At 49.6% G+C, this 23,366-nt stretch overlaps 2 protein-coding genes across 12 annotated transcripts in view; one reads left to right on the top strand and one right to left on the bottom strand.

Annotated features, from left to right (window-relative positions):
- Positions 1 to 18,347, top strand: part of LOC309663547 (myogenesis-regulating glycosidase) — a 37,078-nt gene extending 18,731 nt beyond the window's left edge. For 2 of the 9 annotated variants that reach the window (XM_082467566.1, XM_082467570.1), the window contains one exon: positions 1,755 to 5,702. In XM_082467566.1, coding sequence (XP_082323692.1) covers positions 1,755 to 3,966 — 2,212 coding nt within the window. In that variant the 3' untranslated portion in view covers positions 3,967 to 5,702. The other 7 variants (XR_014265344.1, XR_014265345.1, XR_014265346.1 and 4 more) reach the window with 7 other exon arrangements.
- Positions 12,161 to 23,272, bottom strand: NUDT2 (nudix hydrolase 2). 3 transcript variants are annotated; one of them, XM_082467659.1, is made up of 4 exons: positions 23,134 to 23,246; positions 15,151 to 15,253; positions 14,810 to 14,951; positions 12,161 to 12,749 (listed from the first exon to the last, which is right to left on the bottom strand). In XM_082467659.1, the coding sequence occupies exons 3-4, from the start codon at positions 14,934 to 14,936 to the stop codon at positions 12,433 to 12,435; spliced, it is 444 nt and encodes a 147-aa protein (XP_082323785.1). In that variant the 5' UTR covers positions 14,937 to 14,951; positions 15,151 to 15,253; positions 23,134 to 23,246; the 3' UTR covers positions 12,161 to 12,432. The 3 variants fall into 3 exon arrangements, with proteins under 3 accessions (XP_082323785.1, XP_082323786.1, XP_082323784.1); XM_082467660.1 differs by lacking the exon at positions 23,134 to 23,246 and adding an exon at positions 18,191 to 18,265; XM_082467658.1 differs by lacking the exon at positions 15,151 to 15,253 and having other exon boundaries at positions 23,134 to 23,272.
- Between the last annotated feature and the right edge of the window lie 94 nt (positions 23,273 to 23,366).

The following is a 23,366-nucleotide window of genomic DNA, read 5'->3' as shown; positions in this document are numbered from 1 at the left end:
TCAGCTGGAACTGACCAGTTTAGGGAGTTGGTGGAGGGAGCTCAGAGAATAAGGCCCTGAGATAGAACCTCACTGGGGTGGAGGTGGGGCATTATGGGGAGCTGTATGTTGACATCTGGGATAAAAATTCCAATCTGCACCTGGCATCTGGCATTCTTGATAATCTCTTCACGGGAGAGGTGGGGGAAGTGAGAACGCTGAGCAATTCTGGTATCTCCTTGGAAATTGCTGGGGACTTGGAAACAGACACTGGCATCTGGGAGGAGTCTAATTACTGTTTGCCAGTCTCCCTCACTCCTTCCCTCCAGCTGGAACAGGTGGGCAGCCGGCAGGCTGGCAGTGTATGTCTGTGTATGCACGTGGCTGGTGCTATTTCTTTGCTGGACTCTGCCCTGAGGGCTGAGACAGGAAAGGTCAGTAGCCTTGAACAGCAGGTTTGGACACACACCTCCTCCCAAGTCTGTGTTTCTCTGTAGTCATATCTGAATCTTTAGTATACAGTATATAAGAGTGGATTGTGTAGTAGGGGGTGTCGGATGGCCAGAGAGCTGGTAGGTGGGGGAGGGAAGTTGGCCCAAGATGGGTGGGTGAAACTTCCTAAAGCAGGTGGCCTGAGGATTGAGGTTAGGAAAGGAATGAGCTTGGTAGTCATAGGATAGGCTTGGCTGCAAATGGAATCAGAAGGACAGGTGAGACCATGTATGCCTTGAACTTCAATTTGCAAAGCTTACACTGCTGAACTTCATCATGGGGGTCATGAGCAGCTCCCTAAACTAAGGAGAGATGTAATCTGATAAGTGTTTCAGAAAGATCACTACAGTTGCTGTGAGCAGAAGGCATTGGAGGAAAACAAGTTGAAAGCAGGGAGGCCTATCGGGGAAGTGTTGCAACGATACAGGGGAGAAATGACAGTGCTCTAACTAGGGTAGGGGCAAACAGGACAGTGGGTGAGTGCTAGAGACAAAGCCAGAAGGTAGCTGGCCCACAGATGTGGTGCTGGGAGCAGAGCAGGAAGGTGGGCAGGGAAATGGACTTGGTGATCCTGATGGCTGAGAGCAGAGTGGAGTTTGAGAGCAAAGAGAGGGAGATGTGAGAAGCCACCAAGCCCCCATGCTAGGCTCCTGACCCCAGTCCTAAAGTCCAAACCCAACCTTGCCCCCCCCTCCAAACCAGGCCCTTGGACTGAGTCTGGCTCTGAGTATCTTCTCTAATCTCCAGATTTAATATGGCTTCTGACTCAAGATTAAATTCTATGCCTGAACTGTTCCACTTCATCTCTCCTCTCCTGCTCCTGGCATAGGAAAGCCAGCCTCCTGCTGTGTTAGAGGTCTTAAGGAGCTGGCTTGCTTATCCCCCCTCTCCCACCATGGCCACATCTCTGGGAAACCAGGCCATCTCCAGATTCCTCCCCTTCTCTTCAGCCTGAACTGCCCCCATGTGTGATCCAGGGAGGCCTGATTAATTCTGTGATCCTGGACAGCTCCCTGACCCTGTCAGGGTTTGTTCCTCCACCAGGAAAATGGTGATGAATATCATCTGCCCCTCCCCTGCAGAGTCCTGACTAATTTTGGCAAGCAGTGGGGCCCATGAGAAAGGGTAGGTAAGATGCAGACAGAACGTCCTGGTAAGAGTAAAGCCCTTATGTCCCAGTATACACTTTCCCAAAATATACACTTCTTTCTTGCGGCAGCAAATGTAAATACTATGGAATGAGAAAGCTCAGTTCCACCTCTCTCTTCCCCTTCCTGACTCAGGCAGGCCAAGTTCAGATGGGCTTTGTCGGGTGGCCCCACTGCCTGCTCCTTCCTTAACTGGGGGCTGATGCCGCAGAATCCTCAGGAAAAGAGCCAGGCCTACCCCCGCCGCCGTGCTGGGAGCCACACAGGTCGTAAGAGCCCCGAGGCCGTCGCAGCTGCAACCATGTACACCTTCTTGCCTGACAACTTCTCGCCTACCAAGCCCAAGCCGTCCAAAGAGCTGAAGCCGCTGCTGGGCTCCGCAGTGCTGGGGCTGCTGCTGGTGCTGGCCGCGGTGGTGGCCTGGTGCTACTACAGCGCCTCTCTACGCAAGGCGGAACGCCTGCGCACCGAGCTGCTGGACCTCAACCGCGGCGGCTTCTCCATTCGCAACCAGAAGGGCGAGCAGGTCTTCCGCCTGGCCTTCCGCTCGGGCGCGTTGGACCTCGATTCCTGCAGCCGCGACGGCGCCCGGCTTGGCTGCTCTCGCACAGCGGATGGGCGCCCGCTGCACTTCTTCATCCAGACTGTGCGGCCCAAGGACACGGTCATGTGCTACCGCGTGCGCTGGGAGGAGGCGGCGCCGGGGCGCGCGGTGGAGCACGCCATGTTCCTGGGCGACGCGGGGGCGCACTGGTACGGCGGCGCGGAGATGAAGACCCAGCACTGGCCCATCCGCCTGGACGGCCAGCAGGAGCCTCAGCCCTTCGTCACCAGCGACGTCTACTCCTCCGACGCCGCATTTGGAGGCATCCTCGAGCGCTACTGGCTGTCGTCGCGTGCAGCTGCCATCAAGGTCAACGACTCAGTGCCCTTCCACCTGGGCTGGAACAGCACGGAGCGCTGTCTGCGGCTGCAGGCCCGCTACCACGACACGCCCTACAAGCCGCCCGCCGGCCGCGCTGCTGCGCCCGAGCTCAGCTACCGCGTGTGTGTCGGCTCCGATGTCACTTCCATCCACAAATATATGGTGCGGCGCTATTTCAACAAGCCATCGAGGGTGCCAGCGCCTGAGGCCTTCCGGGACCCCATCTGGTCCACGTGGGTGCTGTACGGGCGTTCGGTGGACCAGGACAAGGTGCAGCGTTTCGCTCAGCAGATCCGCCAGCACCGCTTCAACAGCAGCCATCTAGAAATCGACGACATGTACACGCCTGCCTATGGCGACTTCGACTTCGACGAGACCAAGTTTCCCAACGCCAGCGACATGTTCCGCCGCCTGCGCGACGCTGGCTTTCGCGTCACGCTCTGGGTGCACCCGTTTGTCAACTACAACTCATCGTGCTTTGGCGAAGGCGTGGAGCGCGAGCTGTTTGTGCGTGAACCCACGGGCCGGCTGCCTGCTCTCGTGCGCTGGTGGAATGGCATCGGCGCCGTGCTCGACTTCACGCGCCCGGAGGCCCGCGACTGGTTTCAGGGGCATCTGCGGCGACTGCGTTCGCGCTACGCCGTGGCCTCCTTCAAGTTCGACGCTGGAGAGGTCAGCTATTTGCCGCGGGACTTCAGCACCTACAGGCCACTGTCCGACCCCAACATATGGAGCCGGCGCTACACAGAGATGGCGCTGCCCTTCTTCTCACTGGCCGAGGTCCGTGTGGGCTACCAGTCACAGAACATCTCGTGCTTCTTCCGCCTGGTGGACCGCGACTCCGTGTGGGGCTACGATCTGGGGCTGCGCTCGCTCATCCCCGCCGTGCTCACTGTCAGCATGCTGGGCTACCCGTTCATCCTGCCCGATATGGTGGGTGGCAACGCGGTGTCTGAGCGGACAGTGAGCGGCGGCGATGTGCCCGAGCGCGAGCTCTACGTGCGCTGGCTGGAAGTGGCCGCCTTCATGCCAGCTATGCAGTTCTCCGTTCCACCCTGGCGGTACGACGCCGAAGTGGTGGCCATCGCGCACAAGTTCACTGCACTGAGGGCCTCACTCGTGGCGCCGCTGTTGCTGGAGCTGGCTGGTGAGGTCACTGACACGGGAGACCCCATCGTGCGCCCCCTCTGGTGGATCGCGCCCGGCGACGAGACGGCGCACCGCATCGACTCACAGTTCCTCATCGGAGACACGCTGCTTGTGGCGCCGGTACTGGAGCCAGGCAAGCAGGAGCGGGACGTCTACCTGCCCGCAGGCAAGTGGCGCAGCTATAAGGGCGAGCTTTTCGACAAGACACCAGTGCTGCTCACGGATTACCCCGTTGACCTGGACGAGGTCGCCTACTTCATCTGGGCATCCTGACCCAGCCCGGGACCCAGAAACCACACAGCCCTAACCCCAGTCTTCATGTAGGCCTCTAACCCTGCATCACAGCCACACCGTGTATCCCCAGGAAGTCCCCACCTCTGTACCACCCACTAAGTGGGTACTGAAGTAAATGTGCTGGAGCCAACTCCTGTAGGGCCAGGGGAGAAGATGCTGAAGCAACCTCCCACTCCAGTGCACAATCCTAACAGCTCACTTTCTCTCCATACTCGCTCCAGTCTACAGAAACCTCTTCCCTGGGCCGGGGGCAAGAGAGCACAGAGGAAAAAGGTCAGCTGTCTTCCTGTTAAACACGGTTGGGTTTTAAAAGCACAGAGAGAAACCTCACCCTCCATCCTGGCCTGAGTGGCCATCTTTGTCCTTCTGAGGTGGTGACTTGTTCCTCTTTAAGGTCCCAAAATAGCCCCCAGCCACACTTAGAAAGGGCACATTTTCGGTGTTGGAAGCCAGGTCCTGAGTCCCCAGCACTGGCCTGACCTGTGGCTGACCTGGCCCCACCCCAGCCGGCGAGAAGAGACAGAGGTACTTGGCCAACTGACAAGGAGGCAGGAGGTCCCCTCCCAAAGGACAGGTGGCCTAGGCTCAGCACAGAGCCATCATCATTGTCCCTCATTTGTGAAGAGCTCCTGATACGGCACTTATGCATCTGTGTACACACATGGTTCAGCCCTGGCCAGGGCCACCGCCTGATGGGCAAAGACTTGCAAGGCCATGCAGGCCAGACCTGATGCCTTAACTCAAGAACGTGTGTGGGTATGTGTGTGTGTGTGTGTGTGTGTGTGTGTGTGTGTGAGAGAGAGAGAGAGAGACAGAGAGGGAGAGAGGGAGAGAGGCACCATATGTCCCTGGTGCAGTACCTCCGAGGCTGCATAAGCCTGGAAGGAGAGGCCAGGGAGCAAATCTGAGGTTTTGATTGTTGACTTGGTCCCTTCCTAGGTGATGTCTCTGGGACTCTAGTAGGAAATAAACAGTCCTTTCCAGATTCCTCAGCTGCCTCACTCCCGGCACACGTGAGGTGTGGCTTAAAAGGGAGTGATGTTAGGGACTGCCCTGGCAGTCCAGTGGTTAGGACTCTGTGCTTCCATTGCAGGGGGCACAGGTTCGATCCCTAGTCTGGGAACCCCACAAGTGGGGGGTGCAGCCAGAAATAGAAAAAAAAGGGGAGGGAGCGATGTTCTTATTCTGGTAGTGGTGTGCTTTAGCACAAAAACTACCGCGCACATCGACACCTACAAATATACATACAGGGTAAGGTCTTTCATTTTAGCCACTTTCCCTTTCTAAGAAAAGCAACCTCAGCCAGAGTGAGTTTCTCCTGACTTTGCAGCTGAGTCTGGGGAAGGAGTGGCTTGCCAGATGGGGGAGGTGGGAAACAGGGCAGGGCTCAGCTTCCCTTAATGGCTTGGACAGCAGAATCAGTCCCTCACCCCCTAGAGAATGCATCTCTTTGCCCACTCCTCCACCCCCTCTATTTTCTCAGTGTGAAGATTGCTATGCTAATGAAAGTTTAGGAGCACTCACCCATGATTCTACCACTCATCTGCAAGCTGTGTGGCCTTACGTAAGCTGCTTAACCTCACTGAGCCTCAGTTTCCTCATATGTAAAATGGTGATAATAATGCTACCTCCCAGGTTGTTAAGGGAATTATAAGCACAGATTTATATAAGGTGCCTAGCACAAGTAGGTGCTCAATAAAAGCTAATATAATGGGTTTTTTTTTTTTTCTTGTTTAAAAATAACATAGATTTTTCCAGGCCCCAGCTCCCAGCCCAACTGGCTTCCTCTGGGCCTGCATGTGACACCCTCTTCCCAAACCTCTGCACATAGCACCCAGTTGAACTCTGAGTTTGTGACCCGAGGGACACTGTGATCCAGGAGAGAGGCAAGAGAAGAGACATCTGAAGTGGAATGTCAGGAGCCAGGAGTCGCCAGGAGATGGGGAGTAAATGGAATTAGCTTCCCTCTCCTTTTTGTCAAGAGCATTTACTAATCAGTATTCAGTGATGAGCCTCCCTGGGCCCTGGTGCACAGCCATGGGCTGTGTGTGGAGTGACTGTAGAAGGAGGGCACCCAGGCTGGGTCCTGGAAACTCCCCTAAATGGCTGGAGGGCATGACTCACACTTGAATGGCCCTCCACTTGCTATGCAGTCTGAAGCCAGTTGACCTAACCTCTCGAGCCTTGGCTTCTTCATCTTTAAAATAGAATTTCTAGGATTCACTGAGATGTGTCTGTAAAGTACTTATGCAAAATTTGGCAAAGAGTGTTAAATAAATGGTAACTCCTATCAACTCTCAATTCGAAACAAGGAACAAAGAAAAACTCTGCCTAAAACTGATACTGTACCCTATTGGGTAGCCTCTAGCCACATGACGCTTCTTAAATTTAATTTTAAAATTAATTAAAATTAAACATTAAGAATCCAGTTCTTCAGGCACACTAGCCACATTTCAAGTATTCAAAAGCCATGTGTGACTAGCGGCTCACATATTGGACAGTGCAGATTACAGAACATTTCCATAGTTGCATAAAGTTCTATACCCCAGGACCAAGTAGTGTGTGCTGTCTGAGATGGCATGGGGGTTGAGGTTGGGTAAAGTAATCTGGAAGGCCTAAGTCATCTGGCATGGAGGAGGAGTACCCTTTAGAAGGGCATTGATGGAATTCCCTGGAGGTCCAGTGGTTAGGACTCCACACTTCCACTGCAGGGGGCCCGGGTTCGATCCCTGGCCGCTGGGGAACTAAGATCCCACATGCCATGCAGTGTGGCCAATTAAAAAAAAAAAAGATCTGAAGTGAAGTCAAATAAAACGTTAAGAATTTTAGAAGGGCATTGAGGGCAGGCAGCTTAGATGGGGGAGGGGACACACCATGCCCACTGAACACTCACTGTGTGCTGGGACAGGGCCAAAGGGAAGAGTGCCCTTGACTGGCCAAATCCCAGCAAACTAGCCCTTGGCTTGCAATCTGGTTTCTAATCTGGCCTCTGCCATTGACCTTGTTAATCACAAAAGCACAGATGAACAAGCTAAAACAGTGAGAGAGGAGGGCACTGGCCTGAGTCACACAGAAGATTAGTACCCAAGACTGGACTGGAACCTGGTGGTCTGTATCTAGAAGCCTAGAATCTCCCGCCCAGTTCTTCACCCATCTTTCAACAGCCTGGGCCAGCCCCGGCCTATACATATCCAAGGCTGGGGAGCCACTGAAATGTGTGTCTCTGAAGCTGCCACCCAATGGGCCTGATTCTAGGCCAGCAAGTGTTTCCCTTTCCCCTACTGACGACAAAAAGGAGAGGTTCAAGAAGTTGGGCAGCAGTGGCTGGAATGGTAGGAACCATGAGGAAGAGCTGGTCTTGGGATGGGGAAGGGGAGGGAAGTGGGCTAGAAGCTACCTCTACCCCTGTTTACTAGGACACCAGAAACTCTTCCCTTTTAGAGCCTTGTCCAACACCCCGTCTCTGCCAGCACCTCTTGTACGTTCCAAATTTCTCTCTCTCTCTCTGTACATCTGGGTGAGGAGGGAGGGCTGCCCCTCCTCCATGGAGCTTCCAGTAGCTTTGTCATGGCCAGAGTTCCCCATTGGTCTTTTCTGTACCCCTGGGCTGGGGGTGGGGGTGAGGAGGCTGGTATGCAGGAACAGGGAGCTTCCTTCTCCAGAGGTAATGGGGAGGGACTGAGTGGCCACTGCAGGAAATCTGGGACTGGGGCCTAACACCCCCATTCTGTGACCGTGTGTACCCTAAGAGTCTGCCTCCGTTTCCCTTTTAGCACTCTGTGAATCAGCTAAACCCTGGCCAAGCCCTCTCTCTAAGACCAAGATGTGAATTTTCTGGGAGGATCTTTGCTCTTGTTCCCCCAGATATGGGCAAAGTATCCCTCACCCTGGTTGGCTACAGAGCAAGTAAGTCTTCTTTTGTTGGTTCCCCTCACCAAGATTTCTGGTCCCTTCACTCCTCCTCAAGTCCAAGGCCAATGTTGACCTCTCATCCCCTGGCCACTACCCCATGTCGGATCTTATCAATTCTAGCCTGGACCATTGCAGTGGACTCCTAAATCTTTCTACTCTTGAACCCTTCAATTCAACCCACATAGCAGCCAAGGAAATCTTTCTGAAATTCAATCAGGTCATTTAGGAAAAAATTCAAGCTCTGATGTTCAAGACCTCTAAGGTCTAAATCCTTCTCTCCCCTAATGGGTGAGGGGGGTCAAAGGGTACAAATTTTCAGTTATAAAATGAATAAGTCAGGGGGGTGTAATGTACAGCATTGTGGCTATAGTTAATAATACTGTAGTGCATATTTCAAAGGTAGGAGAGTGGATCTTGAATGGTCTCATTACAAGAAAATAAATTTTTTATAACTGTATATGGTGATGGCTGTTAACTGGACTTACTGTGGTGATCATTTAGCAATATATACAAATATTGAATAGGGGAGATCTAAATCCACTTCTGCTTCTGTTTGGCTCACACACACATACTTATGAGCATATTTTGAAAAGCATTTGAAGAAGTACTACCTTCTGTTCTGGGAACAGCTGCACAGCCCATCCCTGCAAGGGGAGGCCTGCCCAGACCCAGCCTTGAAGAAAACCGCAGGGGCAACTGGGTGATTTCCTTTCCTGCCATTGTCCGACTCAGTGGGACTCCTGCTGACACCCTCCCCTCTCTGGTACACACCCCAGCTCCCAAGGAGCAACATGGCTTTTATCTTCAGGCTGGCCATTTACTTTATCATGCCCAAGGATCTTTCCAGCAGCTTGAGGGGAGGAGAGTATTTTTTTTCAATGTACTTTACCATTTTAATGGACTATAGGGGAAAAGAGAGACTGAATTTTTTTTTTAATTGAGGGGTCAGTGACATAACATTATATTAGTTTCAGGTATACAACATAAATGATTTGATATTTGTATATATTTGCTAAATGATCACCACAGTAAGTCCAGTTAACAGCCGTCACCATACACAGTCACAAAACAAATTTTTTTCTTGTAATGAGACCGTTCAAGATCCACTCTCCTACCTTTGAAATATGCACTACAGTTTACTAACTATAGTCACCATGCTGTACATTACACCCCCATGACTTATTCATTTTATAACTGAAAATTGGTACCTTTTGACGCCCCTCACCCATTAGGGGAGGGGAGAATTCTTGGCCTTATGAGACAAGCCCTAAGTCTGAATGGGGGGGGTCAGGGGAGTGGGGAAAAAACTGAAGAGGAAGAGGCTCTGTCCCTGGGGGTTCCCAGTCTGAAGAACAGGAAGAGGCTGTGCCTCTATACTCAGTATCCTAGTGCTGTTTTTTCCCTCCATAGCCCCCTTTCCCCTCCTCAGGGGGTCCTGCTGAGCACTTCCCGGTACACAATGGGGAGCTGGAGGTGGGGTAGGAGGGGAAAGGAAGTGAAGGGGGAGGGTTAGGAAGAAGGCTGTGAGCAAGCCTCACTGGAAACCTGTAGCACAACCTCCAGGGGGCAGTGGTGGGGCTGGAACGGCCCTCCTCTAGAAGGTAAGGGACGGGTTGGGCCACAGGCTGGACTGATGGAGAAGTCAGCCTCTGCTCCTTAAACGTGGGGTCCCACCTGGGGTCCCACACCAGCACGAGCATTTCCATTTAAATTCTACCATTAAAACCACCCTTATACTTTCATTCCTTTGGGTCTTCAATTCAGCAAACAACTGCTTACTGCGGGGGTGTAAGGTATTGCTTTTGGGTGTCAAGAGGGCATTTTGGTTTTCCAGAGCCTCTATCAAATGCCCCCAGGAGCTTCCCTGGTGGCGCAGTGGTTAAGAATCCACCTGCCAATGCAGGGGACACGGGTTCGAGCCCTGGTCCGGGAAGATCCCACATGCCGCGGAGCAACAAAGCCCGTGTGCCACAACTACTGAGCCTGTGCTCTAGAGCCCGCGAGCCACAACTGCTGAGCCCACGCACCACAGCTACTGAAGCCCACACGCCTAGAGCCCGTGCTCCGCAACAAGAGAAGCCACCGCAATGAGAAGCCCGCGCACCGCAACGAAGAGTGACCCCCGCTCACCGCAACTAGAGAAAGCCCTCGCACAGCAACGAAGGCCCAATGCAACCAAAAAAAAAAAAAAAAAAAAATGCCCCCAGAAGGGGGCAACTTAATACCGCCCTTGTGGGGATTAGTTCATTAGATGGGGTGGTGCAGGTGGTAGTGGGGAAAACATGTGGAATTCCAAGAGAAGCCTTTTTGGGTGTCAGTGGGGACAGGCTGGTGTTTATAGGGTGAGTGGTTATCAGGGGAAGCTTCCAGGAGGAGATGCTCTGGAGCTTGGAGGCCCTCAGATTGAAGGGGAAATTGCAGTCTTAGCCCTATAGCCCTTGAACAAGCCCAGGTGGCCGAAAGCAAAGTGGTGATGACAACAAAGCCTACTCACCTACTGCATCCCAATCTCGGTTCCACTCTCTCCCTCCCTCATCCACCGCCCATAACATGCCCCAGTCCCACCTTTCTGTCAATTCATCCTACAAAGTGAACACCTGAACACAGTTTATGGGCTTCCCCTCCCCCCGCCCCACCTTCTCCAAAGTACCTGTGTTTTAATGGAAAACTTTGTAAGTCCCAGAAGAATGACTCCAAAGCTGTACAAGATATTCTAAGGCAGAGTCTTCCCTCTGGCACCTCATCCTCAAAGGACCTCACATATAGGCAACTGCCAAGGTCATCTACCTTCTTAAGCCTCAATATCCTCAGCTAAAAAAGTGAGCAGCAGAATCAGGTCATTTTCCAGGTCCCTTCCAACTCTGATTTTTGAGGTCTTAACATTTTGAGATTCCACAGACTCCCATGCTGAGCGCACAGGGCCAGCCAGCCCTTGTTAGTCTGTGGTTTGGCACCACTGCCCAGCAGGCACTTATTAAATCAGTGGGATGTGGTCCCTGCTGGCCTGGAAGGAGAGCACTAAGCTCCAAAAACTTCCTGTAGCAGGCCTCCTTCCGGGAGTGCCGCTCAGAGGGGTGAGGAACGAAACCGTTCAGGTCCCTGGCAGGGCTCCAAAATCCTGTTCGCTAGTACTTTTGCCCTGTCTGCACGGAGAACCAGTGACTGAAAACATCTGGAGGCCTGATCGAAGACCTGGGTGACTTCTCTCTCCTTCCTCTGGGGGTGGCTGTTCTTGACCCTGGTAATCCAGGTTGACCTTTGCCAATGCCCCTTCCCATCCAATTTTCTGTACTTCATTGGGCAACAACCCTCTAATGAAATCCACATGAATCCAGCTGCTAACAGCTCCTGGAAGGGCTGTAGGATCTAACACCTACCCTGCATTCCTTGAGCCCTAGTAGCAAGGGGAAAGAGGGCTGAGACGCAGCTCTTGCGGCTCTGGATCTTACAGTTGAATTGTGGAAAAAGGGAGCAGGTGGGAAGAGAGAAATGCCAATGACGAGGGCTTGCTAAAGGCGGGGAAGGCAGCTGCAGGCGAGGAATGCACGGGGTAGTGACAGGGCTGCTGGGTGGTCCAGCTGAGCCCCCCAGGCTCAGGCCTGCCCCTTGCCAGTGGCCTCAGTCATGCTGACAACCACGCTGACCCTGGGAGTCAGGACTGGGCTGGGAGGTTGGAGCGTATGTGTCACTGACCTGGTGGCCCAGGGTTGCCTGTCCTTCCTTTCCCTGTTGTGACTGGGGATTTGTTCCAATGTTCCTTGGGTCTCGAATTATCTTAGGAAATATTTACTGAGCACCTGTAACATATGTGCCTGGTGCCAGGGAAAGATACATTAGCGAGTACAGTCGTCCTTCGTTATCCGCGGAGGATTGGTTTGAGGACCCACTGAGGATACCAAATTCCGAGGGTTTGAGTCCCACCGTCTGCCCTCGATATCCGCGGATATGGTGGGCCGATTGTGTAGCAGACTCCATTCCTGCGCTCCAGTCCCACTTGCTTGTATATCCTGTCCGCTACAAGTCACTATGTCTCAGGCACACCGGTGGGGTGGGGTGAGGGTGCTTGGAGGTCCAGAGGCAGGAGAGCCACCCGGCAGTGCTGGGTCTCTCTGATTCCGACTCCGTCTCTCAGCTTCTCTGGGGTACAGTGCTTGGACACAGGATTCCCTCCAGCTAAGGTCAGAGCTCTGATTCACTCTAGCTTTTCTCCCCACCCAAGGCAAGAGCCCATGAAATAAATACAGCAGGTTAGAAGGAGAGATAAGCTGCTTGAGGTTTATTCATGAAGTATAAGGATGCACTCACTGGGCTTGGCCTTTTTTTTTTTTTTTTTTTAAACTCCTTTCCCTTCCTTTCCACCCAGCTGAGATTTTTGCTTGCTCTTTTCTGAGGGTCCTCAGCTGATTTTACCAGCCTGTCTGCAATCTGCTATAATGAGCCAAAGACCGGCACAGGCTTCCCTGGAAGCAAAGGTAGTTCACCTCAGAAGCCCTCAAGGATCCTACGGAGGCAAAAGACCCTGATCTGGTGAGTTCAGACCACTGTGGAGCAGATAAATTGGTGTCCTTCCTGGAGCACCGCCTTCATCTCCTTGAACTGAGCCAACTGGCAGGCCTCACGCAGCCCCAGCCAGCGATAGGCCTGGTGCTCGTGGGAGAGGCGGACCTCCACGTCGTAGTCCTTTACCTCCGCCAGCCAGTAGATGACGGTTTTAGGCTTCTCCCTGGCCACATAATTGAGCTCCCTTCTGAATCCCTCAATGATGGTCAGCTGGCCTGCTTCTATGCCTGCTTCCTCCTGAGCCTCCCGAAGGGCTGTTTCCAAGTCACTTTCTCCTGGTTCCACATGGCCTGGTTAGGAGAAAAGAAGAGAAGGTGGATATAATCTTCAACAAAGCTGGATTTTCCAGGTCAGATGATTTAAAGCTGGGGTCTCTGGCGACTCTTCTAGGTGTTGCTAAGCTTTGGCAATATCCTAACATGCCTAGGAATGGGGTACAGGGCAGGCAGTGTCTGGCTCTGTGGTGTCTGGGCAATCCCTCCTCCCCACCCCATCTTCTCTACAGAGAGTGAAACAAACCATATATTTGGCAAGTCTGGTCTAGAATACTGCTCTTCGATGGTGAGAGAGACAGCCTCCCTCAGACCTCTGCTTTATTTTTCTTTGGAGTTCTCTTCATCCCATATTCTCAGGGAGACCCTTCCCTGGGACACCTTAATGTGATTTTCCCAAGGAGGGGCAGTCCTTTCTTGCCAGGTGGGAGCTGGCTGAAGAGGGAGCACTTCACCTACAATGCACAGTGAAGACTTAACACTGTCTGCAGTTGGTCCCTGAAGTCCCAGGGCCAACAGTCTGTCTCCAAACCCTGCACCGAGGCACCGGCAGCTGTTTCCAAGTAGCTATCAAGGCTCTTCCAAATTGTTTTCATCTTTCTAACTGAGCAAGGCCAGATTCCAGTTTCATAGAGAAAGTCCTGATGGGAACTTAGACTAAGGACAAGCTGAGAGCCAGTTCTAAGAAAATTTGTTGGCAAGGCCCAAACGCAAACAGACAACTGCCAAGAAACTGTTGTAAGAGAACTTGAAGCTCTGCAGACTAGGAGCAGCCCTCAGCTTTGCCTCGAGCCCTCCCTGCAAATTCTCAGCTTGCCCAGGGGCGGCCAAGAAGGCCTGGGAGGGGTCTGGCAGCCTCGGTCAACACATGGCTCCAGCAAGTTGCTGGGGGCCTCCTGGTTCAGGAGCTCATAGAGAGCAGGAATTCTTAGCTGTTCTCTTCTTAGTTCAAAGACAGGGCTACATCCTAGCCTCCTCCTTCCCAGGGGTCCTCAGAGCAGTGCCCTGAGTCAGCTGCTGCTGCACAGCTCCCACAGAAAGCAGCCAGGAGCTTGGACTTAAAAGCCCATTTTCGTTCATGGCTGCTAGGGAATTTTCTCTGTATAGCACCTCATACAGCCACGGACACAAAGACAGGTAGGTAACGCACCAGGGGAGGAAGGTGGGAGGGATGCTGGTGGTGAGACAGGTGACGCTGATCCAGGATGCCCGACCTTCCCTCAGAACTGTGTGGGAGTCTCTGGGCACACCCTGCCCAGCAGCATCTATTCAGCATTCTGCCCAGCAGTGTTAACAGGGTAACTTCTCCCCCAGGCCCAAGCAGGGAAAAATTCAGAGAGGTCCTTTGAAATCTTTCAGCGAGAGGGACCGTGCAGTGTGACTCAGGTGATCAGGAGGCAAGTGTGAATATTCCTATTCATAGTATCGGTGACACTTCTGTCTCTTTTTTTTTTCACCTTGTTTCTCCTCAGTGAAACTTGAATGTGCAAATTTTATTTCCTATTCCCACTTCCTTGTTTTCCTCCAACCCTGGAGTCTTGTTCACCCCTCCCTGACCCCACTTGCTCCCTTCTGTCTGGGGGCTGTTCACTATGGGCTCCTGACCTGTAGCCCAGTAATAACTTGACCCCAAGGTCCCCAATTCCCAGCCCAGTGCCTCTTCCCCTACCCAGCCGTTCACCACAGAGGCTCTGGTGACTGATGCAAGAAAACCAGGTGTTATGACTTCCCTGGCAGTCCAGTGGTTAAGACGCCGTGCTTTCACTGCAGGGGGCACGGGTTCAATCCCTGGTCGGGAACTAAGATCCCACATGCTGCATGGCGCGGAGAAGAGGAAAAAAAAAGGAAAGAAAACCAGGTCTTGCTTCTGCTCTGGAATTCAGCCACAGAGTTCTATTTCCAGTTCTTCTCTGGCCTGGCATGGAGACTTTGTATGTAGAAAGGATCAAGAGCTCCTGCCCACCCCACCCCCTCCTGCTACACAATGACTGGGAAGCAAGCCTTGCAGGGTGCCTGGCAGGGTGGATTTCTGAACAGTGCTTGGCATTTCCCCAAAGCCCGCCCCCCTGGCCTCGCACCTTTGGGAGGAGTCCAGTGATGAATGCCATCTGATGCCTGCAGCAGTAGAAACTCAATTGCAGTGTTGTCCATCTTGGGAATGAGACATCTTCGGAAGATGATCAAGCCACATGCTCTCAGGGCCATGGTCTATCTGAAGGCCTAACAAAAAAGATGTTCGAAGTTACACAAAACAGGAAGATCCATACTGGGGGCAGCACTCTGGTGCTGCAGAGTAGCACAGACCAGCTAACAGTGACCTCATCACCTACAGACAAAGGCAGCATGCTGAGAACCAATGGGGGGAAACCAGGAGTCAGAGACAGGCCTTTGTGTGTAACTGCAGGACCTTGGTCCCTACCTGTTACTGTAGCTCTATCCCAACTCCTCCAGGTCTCCCAGCTAAAACAGGGCTGGCGTGTGTATGTAGAGACTGGAGATCCTCAGAAGCAACCCCACTGAAACTGGAGAGATGCGGGGAATGGGAGAGATGCAGTACAATATTATCATCAAATTCACAATCCTATTTCCCTCAGCCTCCAACCTGAGTCTCTGGAGCAAAGAGACCCCAACAATGTGGTTTCTGATGGCTCAGAAGGGTCACTTAGAAAGGGTAGCTTAGTGTACTAAAAATTTATTATTGATTTTTGTTCAATCTTTTATCCGTTTTGGAATGTTATACATTCACATGGTTCAAAACTCAAAATATAAAGGGGAACACATGGTAGAAAGTCTCTTTCCTACCCCATCAGAGGTGAACTAGCAGAGTAGTCAAGAGTGTGAACCTGGAGCCTGGGTTCAAGTTCTGACTCTGCCATGTATTCACTGTGTGATTAGCTCCTAAGCCTGTTTCCATAGCTGTAAGACAGGATAGTAATAGCTCTACTGTAAAGAGCTGCTATGAGGATTACATGACTTAACTTTTGTAAAGTGCTTTAGAACAGTGCTTGGAATGTAATCTCAGTAGATTTCATTATGCACAGACAAATGTCTGAAGGATACACATCATTAATACTGTTTTCTGGTGGGGATGAGATTATGGGGAGACTTCCATTTTCTGCTCCATATATATCTGTATTATTTGGAAATTTACAGAGAACATTTATTATTTTTATAATCAGAAATACAATGAAGACAGACTTTTTTAGTCTTTTCCATTTAGCCTTTTTTCCATTTCAGAAAAAAATGTCAACAACAACAAAAGACAGGAAGGGAGTAGGAATATCTGCAGAAGTGAAACAAAAATTCATCATCTGAAGGAGGACATGTAATCAAGGTAACAAAAAATATGGAAGATCCTTTATGTGAAGCCCTGCAAAAGAAAAACTTGTACCATTTGTTCACTCGACAAATATTTATTGAGTACCTACTATGTACCAAGTACTGTGCTTGGCCTTTGCCCTCACAAGAATATAGAACATAGTTTATATTCTAGTGGAAGAGGCAGGCTTTAATCAAATAGTTAAACAAATTTAAAAATAATTGCCAATAAGGTATGTGCTCCAAAGGGGAAATGTGTGATTGGTAACTTAACCCTGACTGAGAGATCAAGGAATGCTTCCTGGAAGAAGGGATGTTTGAGCAGAGAAGTAAAGGATGAGTAGAAGGTAAGCTGTCAAAGGGAAAGAGGAGAGATTTGTTCCAGGTAGAGGGAACAGCATGGGCAAAGGTTCCGAGGTGAGACAGCAGAACTGAAAGAAAACCAGGTGTCTCAAATGCAGCGGAGGCCTGAAAGAGTGGCCCAGGCAGGGAGAGGCCCGAGTCGGAGGGTCTCATCTCCAAGATTCCAGGGCCAAAGAAGGAGCTGGTGCTCACAGGTGGCAGAGCTGATGCTGAAAGGGTGGCTGGAGTAGATGCTGATGGTCTCCATGGCCCCCTTGTTGGTGCTCAATCAAGATGAGCTTGCATTTGTCAAAGGCCTAAAAATCAGACCCAAATCACAACCTGTTCCAGGGCAATTCTCAGGACTACCAAGAGATGGTAATGTTACTCTAGAGAACAGTGGTTCCTTACCCAAAAAACCAAGCACACCCAACACTGTGACCTTTCCAAACCTTTCTACACCTGTAATGAGAGTTTTTAAGGATTGGATATAATCTCAGAATGGGTTTTTGAAATGGTCTGTGCTCTCATTTACTGTTGGTGGGAGATTAAATTAGCATATCCCCTTAGGAGGACAATTTGGTAATAATTATCAAAACATAAAATGCACATTCCCTTAGACCCAGGAATTCCAATTCTAGGCATGCTGACATATAGAAATACATGTTTAAGATGTACACACACACACAAAAAGAAAAAAAGGGCAGAAACAAATATCAATATTGGAATGGTTAAATAAGTACAGTATTTCATCTATATGATGGAAGATTATGAGGCCTTTAAAAAAATGAGGTAGAGTCAAACGTGCTGCTTGTAAAAAGATTTTCAGTGGAAAAAGAATGGCTCATAACAGTATGTAAAGTATGGTTCTTTTTGAGTTTAAAATTCATATGTAAACTGGTATCAGGCTTTTACTAAATATGGTGTTCTGTTTCCCTGGCCTCCCTATTTATGCTGAGAACGTTCCTTATTCTGGAAGCCAGAAGGAACCCTGTCACCAAAGAACTGGTGAAGCAAGATTTCAAATGACTGGTTCCAGGTTTAGGCAGAAACAGGTACCTGATCCCATGCTTTCCTATCAAGATGCTCAGAAAGTATTAGCAAGTTATAGGTGTAGGGCACCTGGCCCCTGCTTCGAGTGGAGTCCCATGGAATGGATGTTGGAACCCCTCAATAAGCTTAGGGGTCCCAGACTAGTGGGCACAGTGCCCTCCCTCCACACCACTGCCATCGCCAATACAGCATGAGGAAACAAAGATGCTGCATGGGAGGCCAAGAAAGACAGGCCTGGGGTGACCATGTGGAACTACTGGGGAGACGGGAGCAGGCCAATATTTTCCTGTGGGGAGGAGGCTTAGGTCACTGACAGAGGTGCACCCAGCAAAAATGTATCTCAGTAGATACCAGTATTCAGCGGTGACCACATCGAAGAAGCAGACTGACCAACGGTTCATCTTGATGGAACAAGAAGAGCTAGGATCAGATAGATGCTCACTTTCTCTCTATGCTCTGCACCCACAGACAGGCCAGAAAGGCAGAACTCCTATTTGCCCTTCAATTGCTTGGCTTGAGCCAGCTGTCCTCTAGAATTTCTCCTTCCTTCCCCATCCATTTAACCACCTCCTCATCCTTTCAGCAACAACTCAGATGTCACCTCTTCTGTGAAGCCTTCTGGCTTCTAATCACTCCATCTTCTGGGCCTTTAACATGGCTTGAATAATCTTCTACTGTAGGGTTTGGTAAGAGAAACAGAACACTATGAGCAACGGTAAAGTAAGAATTTAGTATAGGGATTAGACCTTGTCCAATTAGGAAGTTGATGGAGAAATCCACACAACTCTGTTACTTCTGCATCTGGTGTTAGGCCTGAAGTCTCTGTAAGTCGGTGAGGCCAGCAGTTGGGAAGGAAAGCTGGCTGTGAAGTGGAGGAGAGAAAGAACTGGAACCTGTGAGAACAAATCGACTTCTGTTCACTGTCTCCAAGCTCACTGACTCGGGTGAGTTGCAGGAGAAGCAAGGGCCCTTTGCCACAGAGCTGAACGTACATCTAGCCTAGGACTGTCAGAGCAGCTGAAGGAGGAGATTCAGCAGGCGCTGGGGAGCTGCAGGCCTGGGTGCTGTCCTGCACCACCAAGGTGAGCCAGCAGATCAGTGTCGAAAGGTAGGCACTGCCATCATGCCCGGTATCCTTCACAGTGTACTGGCTGCTACTTCACTTCAGTTTTCCAAATATTGCACAAAATTTTCTTGAGGTCAACCCCAATTGGAACCATACAGGAAGGGAATCCTGGGAAACTCGGTTCCAGCTCAGCTAAGTGGACACAGTACAAAGCCACCACAAGCACGCATGCCTAGTATGGTAAATCTCTGTCTGTACCTCTGGCAGGTAAGAGCCAGACTGTGAGCTGTCTCCTGGGACCCAGCACAGCAGCTCTCAACAGATGTTCATTGACTCAACAGAACTGTCTCCCCACCTCCCACTCAAACAAATGTTCAGGGTACGTTCTGGGACTTTGGGAAATAGCCCAGTGTTTTCCTGAGGAGTGCCATTTACATAAAAGTCAATGGAGCTATTGTTGGAGGTTTTCTGTTTTTCTGGAGACCACGGAGCTGAAACTGTCCTGGGGTTTGAAAGTAGCCAGATTTCTCTCTCTCTCCCTCATACACACACACACACACACACACACACACACACACACACACACACACACACACACGTTCTGGCACGCACAAACTCTGAGTGGATTCAAACCTCAGGGGGTTAAAGAACACAGCGTCTAATATGCAAAGATGCCTGCAGCCAGGATTGCGGAGGTGAGAACTCCAGGCTGACAGCAGGCAATTCACACTTCAGAAAAGTGGCAAAGTGCCTTAGGTGGTTAAAAAAACCCGAACAAAAAAAACCCTCAATGTCATCAGAAGGTTCCAGAAGCTAACGAAAAGTACTCTTGGCTTTCTCTATAGATACAATTCCCTCACAGCCTAGGAGGTTCAGGACTTAGGTGCCAAAACATAATTCACAGATAATGGCTATACTGATGTGCTGTGTTCCAATATTTTCATCAAATTAATCAGAGTGCTACTGCAAGCATAGTTCAACCCCCAAAGCCCTCATAAATGTACCTTTACATACAGAAAGAGCTCTCCAAATCCTACCCCCCGACTTGTTCCTCCTAGTGTAAAATCCCTCTAGCAGAAACAGTATTTCACCCCACCATGTTATCAATTAAGCATCTATCCTGTGCAAGGTTCTTTACGTATATCTTTTCTAATGCTCAAGACAACTCTTCACAATAAGCATTATTATCTCCAGTTTACGATGAGGAAACTGAGATTCAGAAAGTTTAAAATACTCGGCCAAAGGCATAGCTGGTCTGTGAATGCTGAGATTTGAATTCAAGTAAGTCTAACTCCAAAATCTGTATTTTTTCCCCTTTATACTGCTTTGCTTACCGTGAAAGAGCAGGGCTTAGGGCACAAGTGGCCCTGAGAGAGAACACGAAAATGATTTATAAAATCATTTCCAGTTCCAAAATTCCCACACTTTGATCTATATTCATATGGAGGATTTTAAATATGTTTAACTGGACTCTTTTCCACAGAAGAGGTTTTAGTTGGAGGGTGGTATAGATGAAGGTCTTGGTGCCCAAAGACAGTCCTGGAGGGGTAAAGTGTAGTCTGAGGCCCCTAAACTTTGTGTCTCTGATAAAGGTTTCTATGCCTCTTCTGCTTTTTTTCTGGGAAGCAGGAACCTATAACCACACGTTCAAAACCATACCGAGTAGCCTGAGGGTTCCCAAGCACCAAGTACTGGGGACACACTGGATGCTAGCCTGGGGCAAGCACACAAATTCCTAACTTAGGGCACTGGTGTCCTGGAAATTTGCCCAGGCCACTCCACTTCGAGGAGGAAGGCCAACTCTGCCTGCCCACAAGCAACTTTGTGACTGCTCATGTTTCCCTCACTTCCCACATCACAGTGGTCTTTTCTCCAATTCTCCAAGTCCCTTCTTCCCTTTCAAAGGAGTGGACAGAAATGAGGCTCCCATCTTTGAATAAAGCTCTCTCTTGTAACAACAGCAAAAAGATAAAACTAAAAAGAAAGAAAGAAAAAAGCTCCCAACTACCATAAATTGAATAAAAATGTTCCCTCAACTGCACCTTTCCCTGGACATCTGCCACTCTCTTTTCTCACAGAGACCAAGCTGCTGAGTCATCTTGCTATCTTTGCCATTTGGCTGAGGGAGGAAACAGGAGATTTCACCTGTAATGACATGAATATTGGCTTCTAGGATGAAGCCAAGTCAGACAAGGTTGGGACAAAAATCATTTCTAATGAAGGAGATCTGTTAAATGGCCTATTAGTGCCATCTGCTGTACAATTCTGGAAAGCAAACGCGGGGAATTCTAATACTAGAGCCTGAAAGGATTCATTCGCTCATCTAATGTCTGCTGAGTGTGTCCCATTCGACAGGCAGTGTAACAGGATTGAAGAGTAGATAGGAAGCTGAATACTAGTGAAAGTGGAAGATGTTTAAACAGACAAGTTACCAAATGTGTTTTTTGCATCACAAGGGTATGTTTAAGATGTAAATGTAGCAAAGAAGGGGTGATATCTTTAGGTCAAGGAGTACGCCATAAGGATTTTGAGGGATGACTAGGAGTTTACCAAGCAGAATAAAGGTGGCAAGGGACACTCCAGGCCAAGAGAGGAGTGTGAGCAAAGACCCTCAAGCACAAGATGACATTCCATTGATAAAACTTAGTTTCTATCCCGTAGGCAATGAGGAGCCTTGGACTGGTTTTGGACATGGCTGTAGTATGGTTAGGTTGACATTTTACAGAGACATTCTGACAGCAAGGAAAGTGGAGAAAGAATTAGAAGGCAAGGAGGCCAACCAGTTACAAGCCTGTTGCCAACAGTCCAGATGACAAATGATACAGAGTCAAATTAAGGCAGAGGCAGTGAGAAAGGAGAGGAAGGGATGAATTTGAGAGGTCTCAAAGAGAAAATCAACACTATTTGATGTTTCATTGTCCAAGGGAGAGGGAAAGGGAGAGGTATTTGGTTTGAGTGACTAGGTAGAAGTAGGAGTAGAATGTACGCAAATGATTCCTGTTTGGGACAAGTTGAATTTGAAGTGCTATAGACTACCCACAAAGTAAATGGACACATGCGTCTAGAGTTCAGTGATCACCTCATCCTATCTCTTCATTTCCCAAGGCTGAAATTTCCTGTTAGAGAAAGATTTTGCTTCCACTGTAGGTATCTCTGCAGCCCACCTCCCTCCATTTGGGTAAAGCTGCTTGTACATCTGGTATTCCAAGTATTTTCATCCTCTTTCAGTCAGAAACAGCACGGCACAACACAGAAAAGCATGGCTGGCTTCGCAGTGCGACTTAGCTCCCTAATTTAACAGTGTCTTACTTTGAGCAAAATACTTAACTTTTCTAGGCCTCATTTTCCTCATCTTACAAACAAGGAAACAAAAACCTACTATTCACGGTTGCTGTAGAGTTTAAAATAAATAATGTATATGTAGGGTCTGACATAGACGTACTGAATATACGAGTCACGCTTACCCCTGTATCATACAAGATTATCAGAAAGCTTCTCTATGTTATGTTTTAAGGGCATGCTCTTAGCTTTTATTGACAGTTGAATCAAGAAATGGCTTTTCACATTTTCTGCAAAACTACCGGTGATCACACCATGTATATCCCTGATGGCCCCACAAGATAAATTCCTCTTGATATAGCTACTAGGAAGAAATTCCACTCTTTTGAAGAATGTATTGCTTCCTGAATTATTAGTTATTTAACTGACAAGTTTTGAACTAAATTGGGTACTCAGTTACAGTACATCTGCTGGCTCCATTGGCTAGTGTATTTGCTTGTTTCTATTATGAAGATAATAGCTATCATTTTTGGAAGAGTTACTACTTGTCAGGCATTGTGCCAAGTGCTTTACCTTTGTTATTTCACTTAATCTTCACAACAACCCCACGAGGCACTACTGCCAGTTTTCAGAAGAGGAAAAAGGAAATTACAGCTCAGACATGTGTCTGGGTAGTGACTCAAAAGCAGATCTGCCTGTCTCCCAACATCACTGCTCTCAACCTCGACTCTACATTAGCTACATTTGCCTATTTGATTGCATTCAGTTTATTTTAATTTGTCATTCATATATTTTCCCCTTAGGAGATATAATAAATACATAAGGTCCAAACTAAGCCACAACAAGGAAAAAGGAAGTTATTTTTTTAGGTAGTGGGACTCTCGTGTGACTTTCTTTATTTCTGCTATAATTGCCACGATATTATCCATTCAATAAATGAAGCAATTAGAAAATATAAAACCTCTTTTGGAAAGTAGGCAGGGTTTAAAAGGTAACAACAATGTTAAAACTGAGGCCCAAGGAGGGGAAGGAATGGCCCTCGGGTCGCTGGGTCCTACACCCGGAACTCTGGGCTTCCGACGACCCACCCGATCACCACTTGCATGAGGGCAAGCAAGGCTCGTGGGGCCACTGATCCCTTCTCCCTACGCATACAGGAAAACTGAGGTCCTGCGAGCGTCTGGGGCCTGGCCTAACCACGCCCCACTGCCAGCTTGGAGGAGGGAACGACCACCTCTGACCCCACAGCGACGGGAGGTTAGACAGCTTCAGACTTCCATAGCGCCAAGCCTCACTTCCGCCGCGGAGAACTAAAGCCAATGGACCCTCCCTAAGGTTACTCACCTTCCGAAGTGGAATGAGGCAGGAGGCGGGCCTTGAACGGACCCCGGGGGTACGTCGACCAATCCGGAGAGCTCGATTGCGCTTTGGGCGACCAACAGCTCCGGGCAGAAGGATTCTGGACCCGCCTCAAAGGTGAGGTTCTCTCACTTAGAACATCGCGAGATCTTCACTTAAGCGGAGTAATTGGTTGAAAGATCGAAAGACGGAAATTGAGAGTTACGCCCACCGTTTCA

Source organism: Balaenoptera physalus (genome assembly GCF_965194825.1).
Source record: "Balaenoptera physalus genome assembly, chromosome: 7".
Classification (NCBI taxonomy): Eukaryota; Metazoa; Chordata; class Mammalia; order Artiodactyla; family Balaenopteridae; genus Balaenoptera; species Balaenoptera physalus.
This window is presented reverse-complemented; position numbering and strand designations above follow the sequence as displayed.

Bases quoted from the DNA above. Each gene is read 5' to 3' on its own strand.
- NUDT2 (XM_082467658.1), bottom strand. From the start codon at position 14,936: ATGGCCCTGAGAGCATGTGGCTTGATCATCTTCCGAAGATGTCTCATT. The intron at 12,750-14,809 runs GTGCGAGGCCAG...TCTCCTAACCAG, and splicing joins TCACTGGACTCCTCCCAAAG to GCCATGTGGAACCAGGAGAA.